General features: G+C 43.7%; 1 protein-coding gene and 1 long non-coding RNA gene across 3 annotated transcripts; one reads left to right on the top strand and one right to left on the bottom strand.

The window, feature by feature from the left end:
* Positions 1-521: 521 nt before the first annotated feature.
* On the top strand, positions 522-14,657 carry galk1 (galactokinase 1). 2 transcript variants are annotated; one of them, XM_040176763.2, is made up of 8 exons: positions 522-837; positions 1,777-1,966; positions 2,138-2,257; positions 2,739-2,874; positions 3,012-3,193; positions 3,727-3,877; positions 3,956-4,118; positions 14,099-14,657. In XM_040176763.2, the coding sequence occupies exons 1-8, from the start codon at positions 673-675 to the stop codon at positions 14,171-14,173; spliced, it is 1,182 nt and encodes a 393-aa protein (XP_040032697.2). In that variant the 5' UTR covers positions 522-672; the 3' UTR covers positions 14,174-14,657. The 2 variants fall into 2 exon arrangements, with proteins under 2 accessions (XP_040032697.2, XP_077959375.1); XM_078103249.1 differs by lacking the exon at positions 14,099-14,657 and adding an exon at positions 9,410-10,890 and having other exon boundaries at positions 540-837.
* LOC144407994 (uncharacterized) lies at positions 11,942-12,384 on the bottom strand. The gene is made up of 2 exons (XR_013467735.1): positions 12,281-12,384; positions 11,942-12,091 (listed from the first exon to the last, which is right to left on the bottom strand). It is a non-coding gene; the product is annotated as an uncharacterized LOC144407994 (long non-coding RNA).
* Positions 14,658-14,800: the final 143 nt, after the last annotated feature.

Here is a 14,800-nt window from a genome sequence, read left to right as displayed (position 1 = left end):
TTTACTTCCAGGTGTGCAAGAAGCAGAGATGGGGAAAAATACATCAAAATGTATTTTGATACAAAATACCCCTAAAATAAATGTATTAAAATGAATCGCAGAGCATTCAGGTTTGGAGGATATCATGTACACAAAGCTGTGGTGAACCCCACAAGAAGTCAGTGTAACTGAGAAAAGCTATTTTAAGACAACTTGATTGATTATGTATTTTCATCAATGGGACAGTCCATGCACTTTGCCTTTGTATGACCAAGAAAGTATTCATCAGATATGAAAAGCCTCATAAAAGGCACATATCGAATTAAAACACAGGTAATTAAAAATGAGTTAATGTACATCACGTTCTGCACAGAAAAATAATTAACAATAAAAAGTAAATAAATACAAAAGGCATCAAACGTCTCTTAAAAAGGTTTCATAAATATACAATCTTCCAATCTTCCTCTTCCTCCGCGTATAGTTGGCACTCACTGACAGCCAATGAAATTGCAGCATTATTGTCTCCCGCTGCCTCTTTCCACCAATCAGAGCCCCACAACAAACCATCTGGCCACACCTACTAGGAAGTGGACAGCACCTGACATGTCATAAGAACTCTCGGCAGTGTACTCAGCTCTTCTTTTTTTTTTAGCATTTAACGTTAAGTTTCCCGGACTGCATCTCTTTCGCTCCATGGCCAGTTCCTTCCCAAGCGCGGCCGAGCTCGTGGCGGGCGCGCGGCGCTTGTTTGGCCATGTTTTTGGGGAAGAGGCTCCACTGACGGCGGCGTGCGCCCCCGGAAGAGTCAACCTCATCGGGGAGCACACCGACTACAACCGGGGATTCGTGCTCCCCATGGTAACCTCACAACGTCCGCTGCGGGAGCTCGAGTCTTACCTGTGTGATGCCGGTGGGAGGGAGACCCCGTCGATCGCGCCAAATGTCGTTATTTAGTGTTGTACTGCAGTGGCGGCTGGCGCCTATTGATGACGTGACGGTCACTCTGCCGTTAGATGACGTAACTCACAGCGGCACAACGAATCATACATGACCATCGGAACTGATTCATTACTGCCCTACAGCTTACATTAAGAATTATGAAATATATTTATAGAATTTTCTCCTGAATGATGCCTCAATATATATTAATGAGAATTTGGGGACATCTGAAAATTGGATAAAGTGAGGTTCAAAATATTTACATTGATTTTTATTTTTATCATTTAAGAATTATTGGAATTAAAGGTTGTTACAGAGGTAACTTTGGATGTCTCCCTGTATCACCCCATAAATCAGAAAAAACGGTCAACAGGCATAAAAAAAGAAATCGCCATGCATTGTCATGCATTGTATAAATAATGCATAAATGCATCATTTATACAATAACATGTATATATAAATCAGAATATAGAGAGCAATGAAACTGGGTGTTTCACTGGGTGAAAGTGTTGCACATGTAATTGCAGAGAATAACAAATAACCATGAAACTTCCCCAGTTGATAACTTGCTTAAACACAATTACATTTTGTATTACATGTTATCTGAAAAGTGGAGTGTGGATATGCAAATGAGGCAGCGTCTAGTAGTAACTTTAACTGAATTGAAATCAACAGGTTTTAGCCTGTAGTTGTCACAGAAAAGCAGAACCTCGGAAGTGGAAGGTGGAATTATAATTCCACGTCTCAGTAAAAAGTAGGAAATGTCATACTTCCTGCTTTTATTGTTAGGTTATTTCCCCTGTGACAAAAGGGAAACGGTAATCACTTTGCTGCGTTGTGCTTGTCACGGTGCGCCAGGCGCTGCCGCTGGTGACTGTGGTGGTTGGGGGTCAAACCTCCGGCCCGAACGTCACCGTGGTAACCTTAAGCGAGGATGCTGACGAGCCTCGGAGGGTGGACTTCTGCCTGCCCAGTGACGGATCACCGCTGCCTCCCGGGTTACCCAGCTGGGCCAACTATGTGAAGGGTGTTATCCAGCATTACCGGGGTAAGCCAAGCCATTAGAGATCCACAGCTGTTAAAACGTTTCACTTTCTGGTGTTTGGCTCATGCGGTGAATGAGAACAGATCCTCTGCGCATCTCACAAGTTGACCGGCTTTCGTTGGGCAGCGTATTTATTTCATGCGCTCTGTGTCCCCGTCTCATGCTGTGCCTCAGCTCCACCCGTGCCAGGGTTCAGGGCGGTGGTAGCCAGCAGCGTGCCCCTGGGAGGAGGTCTGTCCAGCTCCGCCTCTCTGGAGGTGGCGTTCTACACATTCCTGCAGCAACTCAAGCCAGGTAACAATCTGACATGCGTGTCTCTGATACCCAGTGGGTGCAGAAGGGAAGGAATCTATCCTTATATGAGAGATGGAGGATGTCTGGTGACTTTTCAATAAAAGGCCAATGATTTGGTTTTGACATCAACCAATATTGATTGATTCTGAAGCTCTGCTTCAGCCTGTAATCTGTAGACCGATCTGTGGTTTGAAGCCTTGAGTCTCAGTGTATTTGCTGTCATCCTCTTGGTTTGTTTGACCGCTATGAGGGCGGAGCTAAGTACACCTGAACGCTGAATGTTACAGTTAACGTCCATGAACTGAAAACCTGAAACTACAGATTGAGAACATACACTCATGTTTCCTGGGGGAATAAATTAACAGAGGAGTAGAGTCATTTTCTCATAAACGTCTACACAACGATAAGAGTCGCCCCCTGCTGGACAGTTTAAAGCGCCCCTGCATTGGGCTTCTACTCGCCGTCTTTCTTCATCTCTCAGATGACGGGGACAAGGTATCTACAGCGCTGGCCTGTCAGAAGGCAGAACACACCCACGCCGCGGTGCCCTGTGGCATCATGGATCAGTTTGTGTCTGTTTTCGGCCGGGAGGGCCATGCTCTGCTCATCGACTGCAGGTAGAGTAAACGGCCAAAGGCAACACGTAGATTTTTTGGACAACATTCTCATGTTTTGGGCAAAATGGTTTCTAGGATAAAGGGACGTTTGATGCATTCACCGTGTTCAATGATGTGCTTGTTTGTGGTGGAACAAGGTCGCTGGAGTCCACCCTGGTCCCTCTGGCGGATCCATCCTTGGTCATTCTCATCACCAACTCCAATGTAAAGCACTCTCTGACCGGCAGCGAGTACCCCACGCGACGCAGGCAGTGCGAGGAGGCTGCCTCAACCCTGGAAAAGGACAGTCTCCGAGATGCCACCATCAAGGACCTGGAAGGTGTGAAGCACACATCTGTCTTCTTTGGTCCTCCCGTATCCTGCTCTGTTGTGGCTCGCTGAACTAATCCCTGTCCTGTCCTCCTTCCCTTGCATTCGTCTCATTCTGTTGGGTCCTGTCTTTGTGTTTCTTACGGCTTGTGATGTAGTGCAGGCTTGGCTTTGTTCAAAGTTCACACCCACAAACAGACTGTAACTAAGAAGTGGAAGTAGTCATCGTGGTGTCACTCATTGCTTTGTGGACTTGCTGTGATCTCGTCCGTCTTGCAATATGACCGTCGTCCAAAGTTACTATTTCATGGTATATTTGTCCGGTGGCAGCAGCGACTCTTTGTGTTCGGTTGGTTATTTAGTTTATTTCCCTTTTTTAAATGGTGCCAGATCTTCTCCGACTCTCGTTTAGTGTTTTTTTGCTGGATTGAAGTCTGAGGAAACAAGACATATTGTGAATGTATAAATTCAACCATGTATATGTTTATATGTTTATAACTCATTTGAAGTGTGTGAAGTCCAGACCTGTCGCTGTCGTTTCAGGGGCAAGGGGCAGAGTAAGTGACGTGACCTATCGAAGAGCTCGCCACGTGATTGAGGAGATTGAAAGAACCGTCCGGGCTGCCGAAGCCTTGAAGAGAGGAGCCTACAGAGAGTTCGGCGAGCTCATGGTGGAGAGCCACAACTCCCTCAGGTAAAAGCTCGGATCCGGCCCGTAGAACCTTGCAATCGCTGAGGATGCAGTGGCGCTCACCGGGTGTCCTTGTTTCAGAGACCTGTACGAGGTGAGCTGCAGGGAGCTGGATGAGCTGGTTTCCGCGGCCATGGAGGTGCAGGGGGTGTTTGGCAGCAGGATGACTGGTGGAGGATTCGGCGGATGCACCGTGACTTTACTGCAGGCGGACGCCATCGACAGGACTATAGTCCACATAAAGGTAAAAACACACACTCATTCACACACTGTGTTCCGAGTCAGGTTCATCAGCAAATATTAATTTTTTTCTTCTTTTTAATCCTTAGAGGGAAAGCTGGTAGATTCACATAAATAAGCTATTAGGCAAAAGCTGCGTTTGTGTTGACCATCTTAACACTGAAGGTGGCGAGAGACGGAGCCTGATTGCTTTTTTAACTCTAACTGGACCTTCATTACGAAAGAACATCATGCTGTATTGAAGAAAACTTGAAACTAGAGACCATAAACTCATGTTTACAGTGTTCATTGAGGTAAAACATTGACTCGTTTTCTCATAGACGTCTATGAAAGAGTTGAGCATTGGCTTCATTTTTAAGAACCGAAGGTTTCCACTTGATCAAAACAATGATTCATCATTTTCCGTTAATGCTCTTTTTTTTGTTCTTATTTGTTGACATTTCTTCATAGTTCTCCGTTTTAATGGACACCTTTGATTTGGTTTTTGTTTTACTTCATTGTGAAAATCATGTTAACAAACACAGTGCTTTGCACAAGTATTCACCCCCTTTTCCCCATTTTGTACTGTTACAAACTGGAATTCAAATACTTTAAATAGACTCAACGTGCAACATACCTTTTATTGTGACAAACAATAATGTGAATGAAAAGGTTTGTGTTTGATGCATAAGTATTCACCCCCCCGAGTCAATACTGGTAGAAACCACTTTCACTGCAATTCTGTAGTCATGTAGATGTGGAAGCGTTCATCTATTCATCTTGGCAAAAAAGCTGAAGCTCAGTCAGATTTGATTTGAGACCATTTTTGAAAAGCAATTTTCAAATCTTTAGATCGATTCTCAATGGGATGGAGGTTTGGGCTTTGACTGGGCCATTTTAAAGCTTCAACACGCTTCGATTAAAGCTCAGACTGTATGTTGAGGGTCATTGTCCTGCTGGAAGATGAACCGCCACAGTCTCAAGTCTTCTGCAGACTGCATCATATTTTCTTCAAGGATTGCCGTGTATTTGGCTCCATCCATCTCGCCCTCAATTCTGACTAGTTTGCCTGTAGCTGCTGAAGAGAAGCATTCCCACAGCGTGATGCTTCCACCACCACGTTTCCCTGTTGGGATGGTGTGTCAGGCTGATGGGCAGAGTTGGGTTTCCACCACACACTGTTTTGCGTTAAGCCCAAAAAGTTCAATTTTCGTCTCAACTGACCAGAGTACTTTCTTCCACATGTTTGCTGTGTCTCCCATATAACCCATGTGGCAAACTGCAAATGGGATTTCTTATCATTTACTTTTAACAGCGGCTTACTTCTTGCCACTCTTCCATAAAGGCATGGCTTAGAGTTGTCCTGTGGTCAGATTCTCCCACTTCAGCTGTGCATCTTTGCTGCTCTTAAAGAGTTCCCATGGGCCTCTTGGTTGCTTCTGATTCATTTTCTCCTTGGCCGGCTTGTCAGTTTGGGTGGATGGCCCAGGTTTGCACTTGTGCCATGTTCTTTCCATTCTTTGATGATGGATTCGACGGTGCTCGCAATATTGTCTTTTTAAAATATTGTTTTATTACCTAACCTTGCTTCATACTTGACAAAAACACTTTATTAGCTGGAGAACACTGGGATACACAGGGCACCGAGTCTCACCAACAAGGATTAACTGAAGAAGACAAGGAACACACCTGTTAAACCTGTTTAACAGCCATAAAAAAAGAAATCGCCATGTTACCAAAAACACGTATAAATAAATCAGAATATAGAGAGCAATGAAACTGGGAAGTGTTGCACATGTAATTGCAGAGAAAAACAAATAACCATGAAACTTCCCCAGTTGATAACTTGCTTAAAGAGTGTGGATATGCAAATGAGGCAGCGTCTAATAGTAACTTTAACTGAATTGAAACTAGTGCTTTCTAACACACACCGAGGCATCTACACAGAGATTACATTGCAGACCGGTGGACCCTATTTACTAATTACGTGACTTGTGAAGGCAATTGCATCCGATCTTTGTTTGGGGTTTTACAGTAAACTTCCACATTTTGGTTGAGTGAAATGAACACTGGTTCAGACTGTAAAAGCACATATGATCCATGGAAGTGGAAGATCTTGTCCTCTCATCTATCTCAAATGTTTGGAAATTCTATTTTTTCGCACTTATTACCCAAAATACAGCCTACTCCTAATTGTAAGTTTGTTATAGATGCATATTTACACACCCGGGTGGCTGCTGTGCTTTCTGTGTACTGCTATCCGTTTATTTTCTCTTTCATATCATTTACTTTTGAAGATTAGTCAGTAATGGACTTATGCACATTCAGCTGACTTCTTTCATCCTGCAACGTTAGTTTAAATTACATTGTTTCAGTTTTCACAATTGAGTTAAAAAATATTTGCATTCCGAAGGGCATTTGAAATGGAGAGTGGACATTGTTCATTTGTTCACAGAGGATAAAAATCACATGTTCTGTCTGTCACTTTAAGGGGCGCATTTCACACAAATTACCCAAGTCCCTCGTGTCTTGCTCAGACAGCTCCTGTGTGTGTGTGTGTGTGTGTGTGTGTGTGTGTGTGTGTGTGTGTGTGTGTGTGTGTGTGTGTGTGTGTGTGTGTGTGTGTGTGTGTGTGTGTGTGTGTGTGTGTGTGTGTGTGTGTGTGAGATCAGGGGCTATGGGCTGAGAATAAAAGCCAGCTTCGTGGAGCCACAAGTGTCCAGTTATTAGCATGCTGGTCTGGTCACCGTGGCTCTGCTGCCTTTCTACTTTTAACACGGTCCGACTTCGGGCCTGCTATTGGCTGGCATCACTCGGCATCAACAAATGTAAATGTACATTTGACTGCAGAAAATCACAGGAACTTCTAAGAATGACATGTTTGCTTGGCAAAAATTAGAATGAAAAGAACGGCAGCATTTTTTTTTTATTGAGCTCGGGATTCATAAATCTTTGGAAGCGGACTTGGCAGATTTCATTGCATCTTTTTTAACTTGACCGTATCCTGGCGACCAGCTGTCAAAAGAAACAACTCTTTCTTGGAAACAAAAGAAGCACTTGAGACATCAACATCCCCTCGGTCCTCGGCATTCCCGACCAGAGCCGAGGTATCCGTCTTCAGAGAAGGCGGAAGACACTCCAAGATGCCCAACCTCAACCCGCCGGACGACCACGACTACAGGAACTCTCTCCAGGATCCGGTGTCGCTGAACGTTGGTGGGGAAGTCTACACCACGACCCTTGACACCCTGACCCGCTGCCGCGACTCCATGCTCGGCGCCATGTTCACCGGACAAATGCCTGTGCTGAGAGATCCCGGAGGGAACGTCTTCATTGACCGAGATGGTAAAGTGTTCCGGTACATTCTGAACTACCTGCGGTCCAGCTCCCTGGACCTGCCGGACGGATTTTCCGAGCTGTCACTGCTGCGGAGGGAGGCAGATTTCTTCCAGATACGTCCCCTGCTGGAGGAGATTGGCCGCTACGAGGCGTCCGTACCTCTCAGCCTTCGTGGAGGGCCGTTAGGAGCCATGATTGTGGTGAATGTTTATTCCGAGGTAGGTTTAAAGGTCGAGCATTATGAGGCATGGATTATCTTTGTGAACGAATCTTTCCCTCAAAGAGGGCAGAGTATAGATTTGGCCATTTTAGAGAGTTTGGTGAAATCGACTTGTCACGCGCAAACCTCACATAAAAACAATTTAGTGCAAGGTGAAAGGAAATGTTGTTGCGTGAGGCCCATCATTTTAATTTCAGTAGAAATGAGCAGAAAAAGTATAAATTAGCAGACCATGTACATAATGGTGTGTGCTGTTTTTTTACAATTCTCACAGGATGAGGCAATATGACTAAATAAATCCATTGCTCTGGGTGTTGGATCCATGAAAGGTATTTCCAAGAAAGTGAGTAGTTAGAGCTGTGAACTGTTTGAATTGGATGGCGGCAAGACGACGTGTCTCTACTTCCTCCCGCTGTACAAAAGTGATGCTAATCTATCTCAGATACGCTAGCCGCGATCTTAAGATTCCAACGTCGTTTGGAGCCAGAATCTGAGCCGTAGTAAACTGCCGTATCGCGGTCCCGCCCACACAACCTAACCTGAGCCAATTGCAAGGCAAGCATGGCCAAAGCTACCTAGCTTCTACGTTAGCAGCACCATAGCTGTTTTAATACTGCCTGCAGACCAACAGTGCTGACTGACTTTACTCACCCATTGAAAGCAAATTATTTGGCTGCTGTTTTTCTCAAATAACTTGGGTTTTTATATTTCAATTGTCCGAGCAGTGGATATCTCAAAGTTTAGTAGACACTCATGGATGGAACAGGTCGTACCGACTCCTAAACTTGTTTTTAAGATACAGATTAGGGTTTGGTCTTGAATAGGGTCGCCACCCGTCCCTTAAAATACAGAATCGGGGTTTGTCCCGTATTTTCCGAGTTGTCGTACATTCAGCATCCCATGCAAATAATCCCACCCCAATTCTGTGAACTCGTCCCATTTTGCGCGTGATTGGTTAATACTCGCTGCCATCGTTGGTTTGATTGGCCGTGAACCTGAAACCAACCAATCGGAGTCAGAGGAAGGCGGGTCTCATGGCGGAGTGTCTATTGGAAAGAATGATGGAGGCAGCTCCTGATACCCCGCTTCAGCTCTAAAGAGAAAGCGTGGCAAGTACCGACGAAAGTGGGAGGAATCACCGGGGGATCGCAGAGTCCCCCCGGTCGGCCGTAGCATCCCCTATTTTTCTGTATACGAAGGTGGCAACCCTAGTCTTGAGAGTAGGAAAGCACTCTGAAGGAACATCTTTTGGTATTATCAGTATGCTAACTACCACCGCCATTTAATTTAGTTTGCACAAAGATTATTATCTGGTGGGTGATACTGCTAGTCTGGGAAAAGAAGGTTCATTTTTAAAGTGTCATAGTAACTAGTATCTAAGTGACTGTAGGAAAGAGCCTAAGCTCCAGCTTAGCCAACTGGCTAACTGGTTTCAGTCTTTGTGCTAAGCTATATTATTTATATGCCACTTTATATATATATATGCATAATATTAGGCGTACACACTCAATGGTTATCAAGCTCTAAATTTAGACTGGGTAAAACAAAATACTGTGAGAATTTGTCTTTCAGTGGGAATTGTAAAACTTTAAAAATGACTGGCCTTGACTAACCTTTTCCAGGGTCTGTTTGTTGTTACCATACACAGTATGCCAGTTGAAGAAGTTTTCACATTCAAATTCATGGACGGACCGGTTCTTTTGTTTGTGTGCACTCTGGAGAATGTGTAGTCAGCATAGTCTGCCCTCTCATTCCAGGTCCGCGTCCTCCACTTTAACTTACGCCATGGGCCGGAAAACTATGAACTCCGCACATGCTCTGTGCGAGCCTTCTCGGTGGACCTCTTCTGTACCTGGGGGGCCTTCATGGCCCTCCTCTGTGAGCGCTTTTTCTACAGAACGCCCCAAGGCCTTGCAAGCCCCTGTCCCTGCAACCCAACGAATAATAGGCTGAAACTAGAGTGGGTGCCAAGGCCCGACGAACTGCCGCGGGACCAGTACGACAAGCAGGGCTACCGGGGGCTAGCCGTGTCCTATCCGGAGCCCCCGCAGTCAGACGACATCATAGACACGCACCGCAACCCAAGCGATATCGCGGACATGCAGGGCTTTGTGGAGGAGTTGCTGAAGGTGTCTTTGGCTGAAGGCTTCAAGGTTGATCTGGTGACCCCGGACCCAGCAGAAATACTTAACTGCACCTCACTCCGGCTTGTCAAGTGCTGAGCGTTGGAGACGCTGCATCCAGACGCTGCGTATAAAATAACCTGGATCTACTGCATCTTTGGGAGCGCTAGCGTTTCCTTAACTCCTCGTCCCGGCTGTTCGGGCTGCGCTCTCTCCCATGAATGGCAGTTTGTTATTCTAAAGCAGAGGTCTTCAACGTTTTTCAAGCCAAGGTCCCCCAAACTGATGGCGAGGTGGAGCAGGGACCCCCTATTCTACGGAGTTTGGTCCGCCATCTTTTATTTTTGAGCTTCACGCTCTTTAGACGTGAGCATAAACGCGATCTGATGCTCTCTCGTATTCGCATGAACGGAGCTGTGAGTGAACCGGTGCCCAGCTTGAGAGCTGCTGAGGGAAGCTGAATGTGTGTGTTGCGCACTGACGGATAACGTCTTCTCCATCAATTTATCCGTTCGCTTCAATATGTTGGATTCATGTTAATGTGTCTTATCAACCAAAAATTTCACGACCCCCCTGCAGTACCTTCGCGGACCCCCTGTTGAAGACCTCTGTTCTAAAGGATATAAATCAGGCTTTTGGTGCATTTTGTAAGTTTTAGGACCTACTAATTTGAATTGGGGCTGTTGGGGAATTATTGTGCCTAAAGAAGTATACGTTTAAAAAAATGATTATTTGCTGATCTGGGAAGCACACTCTGAGGTTGTCACGCCACCGTTTGGCCACTACAAAAAGCCTGCCGCGTCTAGGACTTTTCCAAAACATTGCTGGCTTTATCTATCCGTTGAAGTGATTCTTTTGGGTCAAACAGAGATGTCTATTGATTATCTGTTGACGGGCCTGTTATGTATAGAGCTGTGATGCAGTGACAGTACAGCAGTGAGTTGGAAATAATTCCGCCAAGGGATGAGACGTTTTTTCCGGATTCCACAGGCTGCTCCAGGCCAGGACTCCCTTCTGCTTCCCATGCAGTCCTGTAAATCCATCCAGCCCTTTCATCTTCATTTATTAACTTATGATTTATGTAGAATTCTGTTCCCTATTTTCCATTCCCCAAGCACTCTATAGGTGAGTTTGAAGGGAGGGTCAACATCACTCTTGTATTACTTGTTTTATTTACCTCTTATGTGGGGTTTTCTTGATGCCTAACAGGCGTTTTGTGTGTATTTCACGGCATGTCACAAACCCAAACTCTTTCTTTCCGAACACAATGACTTCCTGGATTCCTGGGGTTCCGTGAGGTTGCCGGGTAACCAGCAGACAATTCAGTTCTGGTGATTAGCCGAAAGCCCAAAAATGTTTAAGCCAGGCTGGCTGTCTCCAATCGTTATGCTAAGCTTAGAGAAAGACTTCCATACTGTAGCTGCTGTCAATAGAGAGATATGAGGGCTGTCTGACAAACACAGGACTTTCACCCAAAAGACCAGTGTTTGTGTCCCCTGTAAAACCAAAAGTCCATGTTGTGTTGTGTAAAACAACTTTTATTAACTACATTTTTTAACTCAAAACAAAATCTTCGGTTTCCCCAAGCTAAAGAAGTATTTTTGTTGCCTGAATCTAAAGAACTAGCGTCGTTAGCTGAACCTAAATAACTATCCTCGTTACCTGAACCTAAATAACTAGCCTCGTTACCTGAACCTAAAGAAGTAGCCTCGTTAACTGAACCTAAAGAAGTAGACTCGTTAGGTGAACTTAAAGAAGTAGACTCGTTAGCTGAACCTGAATAAGTAGCCTCGTTAGCTGAACCTAAATAACTAGCCTCGTTAGCTGAACCTAAATAACTAGCCTCGTTACCTGTACCTAAAGAAGTAGCCTCGTTACCTGAACCTAAAGAAGTAGACTCGTTAGGTGAACCTGAATAAGTAGCCTTGTTAGCTGAACCTAAATAACTAGCCTTGTTAGCTGAACCTAAATAACTAGCCTCGTTAGCTGAACCTAAAGAAGTAGCGTCATTAGCTGAACCTAAAAAAGTAGCCCCGTTAGCTGAACCTAAATAGCTAGCCTCGTTACCTGAACCTAAAGAAGTAGCGTCGTTAGCTGAACCTAAATTACTAGCCTCGTTACCTAAACCTAAATAAGTAGCCTCGTTACCTGAATCTAAATACGTGGCCTTGTTACCTGAACCTAAATAACTATCCTCGTTACCTGAACCTAAATAACTAGCCTCGTTAGCTGAACCTAAATAACTAGCCTCGTTAGCTGAACCTAAATAATTAGCCTCGTTACCTGAACCTAAAGAAGTAGCCTTGTTACCTGAACCTAAAGAAGTAGCCTCGTTAGTTGAACCTAAATAGCTAGCCTTGTTAGCTGAACCTAAATAGCTAGCCTTGTTAGCTGAACCTAAATAGCTAGCCTCGTTACCTGAACCTAAATAAGTGGCCTCGTTACCTGAAACTAAATTACTAGCCTCGTTAGCTGAACCTAAATAACTAGCCTTGTTAGCTGAACCTAAATAACTATCCTCGTTACCTGAACCTAAATAACTAGCCTCGTTACCTGAACCTAAATAACTAGCCTCGTTAGCTGAACCTAAATAACTAGCCTTGTTAGCTGAACCTAAATAACTAGCCTCGTTACCTAAACCTAAAGAAGTAGCCTCGTTACCTGAATCTAAATACGTGGCCTTGTTACCTGAACCTAAATAACTATCCTCGTTACCTGAACCTAAATAACTAGCCTCGTTAGCTGAACCTAAATAACTAGCCTCGTTAGCTGAACCTAAATAATTAGCCTCGTTACCTGAACCTAAAGAAGTAGCCTCGTTACCTGAACCTAAAGAAGTAGCCTCGTTAGTTGAACCTAAATAGCTAGCCTTGTTAGCTGAACCTAAATAGCTAGCCTTGTTAGCTGAACCTAAATAGCTAGCCTCGTTACCTGAACCTAAATAAGTGGCCTCGTTACCTGAAACTAAATTCGTGGCCTTGTTACCTGAACCTAAATAACTATCCTCGTTACCTGAACCTAAATAACTAGCCTCGTTAGCTGAACCTAAATAACTAGCCTCGTTAGCTGAACCTAAATAACTAGCCTCGTTAGCTGAACCTAAATAACTAGCCTCGTTACCTAAACCTAAAGAAGTAGCCTCGTTACCTAAACCTAAAGAGGTAGCCTCGTTACCTGAACCTAAAGAGGTAGCCTCGTTACCTGAACCTAAAGAGGTAGCCTCGTTACCTGAACCTAAATAAGTAGCCTCGTTACCTGAACCTAAATAAGTGGCCTTGTTACCTGAACGCAGTGGTTCCCAAACCTTGATGTTTTACGTAAATTGTAGGCTTCCCGACCACCCCCACATCACATATTGTAGCTTTGTTTTGAACGAATTGCATTACGGTATATAAACTAAATAATATATTAGTTTTTCTTTCGAAAATAACTATAAATTACTTTACTTTTCCTCGTCAGTATTAAAATTTTGACTAAGAATAAAATAGCAATAATATTAAACCACTGGGGTCTCTCTTGGTCAACAGACATGTATGCCCCATTCTATATTCCTACATTTACCTTGTTTTGTGCCGTTGGTCGCGTTTCTTGTTCATCCTATTAGCACATTGCGACCTTATTTATTTTTTATCAGTGTCTCTCTCTCTCTCGTCTGAGCCGCTGTGAGTGTGTGGAGGAAACGCAGCGTATTCCCTTTCTTTACAACTTGTTTGCAATTGTATTTATTATTTTATTTTAAAATGTTTTACTGATCTGTGTGTGTCTCTGTGCCTGTGTACGGGTTTCCGTAATGAAGTTGCGCTCCCTCTGTAAATCAGTTACATTTTGTGTTTTGTGTAATTAGGATTTTACTGAGATAATTTCACTTTTTTTTACATTGTTGACCTGAATGGGAAGGTGACATTTCGTTAGACTTAATTGATAATGAATAGTTCTTTCCAACAGAAATAAATACATTTGCACCAATGCTCCTCATTACAATTACATTATTCCCTTTTATTCCTTGTAAATTAAACTCTTGATAAGTTATGAACTGTGTAATTGTGGCAGAGGAAAAGATGCATCTCGGCTTAAGAAGAAGAGGGTCTCGTTGGAATAAACAAACCCAGTGGTTCTTTTTTCTTGCTCCCTCTTTGAATGTCCTTCCTTGGGCTGTAGGGAGATGAACACGAGTACAACATGGCTCTGCAGCCAGTAATGCTTAGCGCCAGATTTCGGGATTTTTCTCATATGTATTATTGGTTTAAGTTCACCATCTATGAAGTACTCATTGTGTGCGTGTATGTGTGTGGGTTTGTTTGTTTGTTATTTCTTCCTAAACAGGAGCGATACAGAGGAACCCCAACTTTCTACGTTACAACTCCGTCAGAGGGAGCTCGGGCTCTCAGTCTGCACTGACCATCGACGACACATCTCTCCTGTGTGATCAATCCATTACTGTCCTAAGCCGTAGACGCTGTTTCCTTTTATTTTCATCACTGTTAAAATTAAACTGACATGCTGTTGTACACACTGGCTGATTGAGAAGGATTCTGTTAGTGCCTTTGCGATAAAACATTGTTGTGCCTGCAGCAAAGAGCAAGCAGAAACTGTTAGAAATGAGCTGTTGGAACACCTAGTAGATAAGGAGACAGATTGTTCTTTTTTCCTCAGGAGTTGGCAGAACAAAAACAGAACTAAAAGGACACTGAATGTCGTTCTAAAATAGATCAGGGTGACAAACCTATTGTGTGCTGGATGTGTAAGTAGAAATCATGTTTGCACATGAGCCATACAACTTTGTAAGGCAATAAAGAGCTGTGTGTTGACTTCTGCCTGAAAATTAAATTTGTTATCAGAAAAGGGTAAGAATTTTCCAATGAAAATAAACATCTAAAACATTTTCTGTTCATATTGTAAATTCAATGTATCCATCATAATTAAGTAATGTACACCTCATAATTTAACACGGAATTCTACCATGTAGATAGGCTCATAGCTTTGTGGGATAAGTAGTATACTGTTGTATAGTTATTGATTATTAGA

This window comes from Gasterosteus aculeatus, chromosome 5 (assembly GCF_964276395.1).
Source record: "Gasterosteus aculeatus chromosome 5, fGasAcu3.hap1.1, whole genome shotgun sequence".
NCBI classification, from domain to species: domain Eukaryota; kingdom Metazoa; phylum Chordata; class Actinopteri; order Perciformes; family Gasterosteidae; genus Gasterosteus; species Gasterosteus aculeatus.
This window is presented reverse-complemented; position numbering and strand designations above follow the sequence as displayed.

What these genes read in the sequence shown, in the direction of transcription:
- galk1 (XM_078103249.1), top strand. Translation starts at nt 673, where the DNA reads ATGGCCAGTTCCTTCCCAAGCGCGGCCGAGCTCGTGGCGGGCGCGCGG. An exon ending in GCTCTGCTCATCGACTGCAG is followed by an intron (nt 2,875 to 3,011) that starts GTAGAGTAAACG and finishes TGGTGGAACAAG; the next exon opens with GTCGCTGGAGTCCACCCTGG. An exon ending in GAGAGCCACAACTCCCTCAG is followed by an intron (nt 3,878 to 3,955) that starts GTAAAAGCTCGG and finishes TCCTTGTTTCAG; the next exon opens with AGACCTGTACGAGGTGAGCT.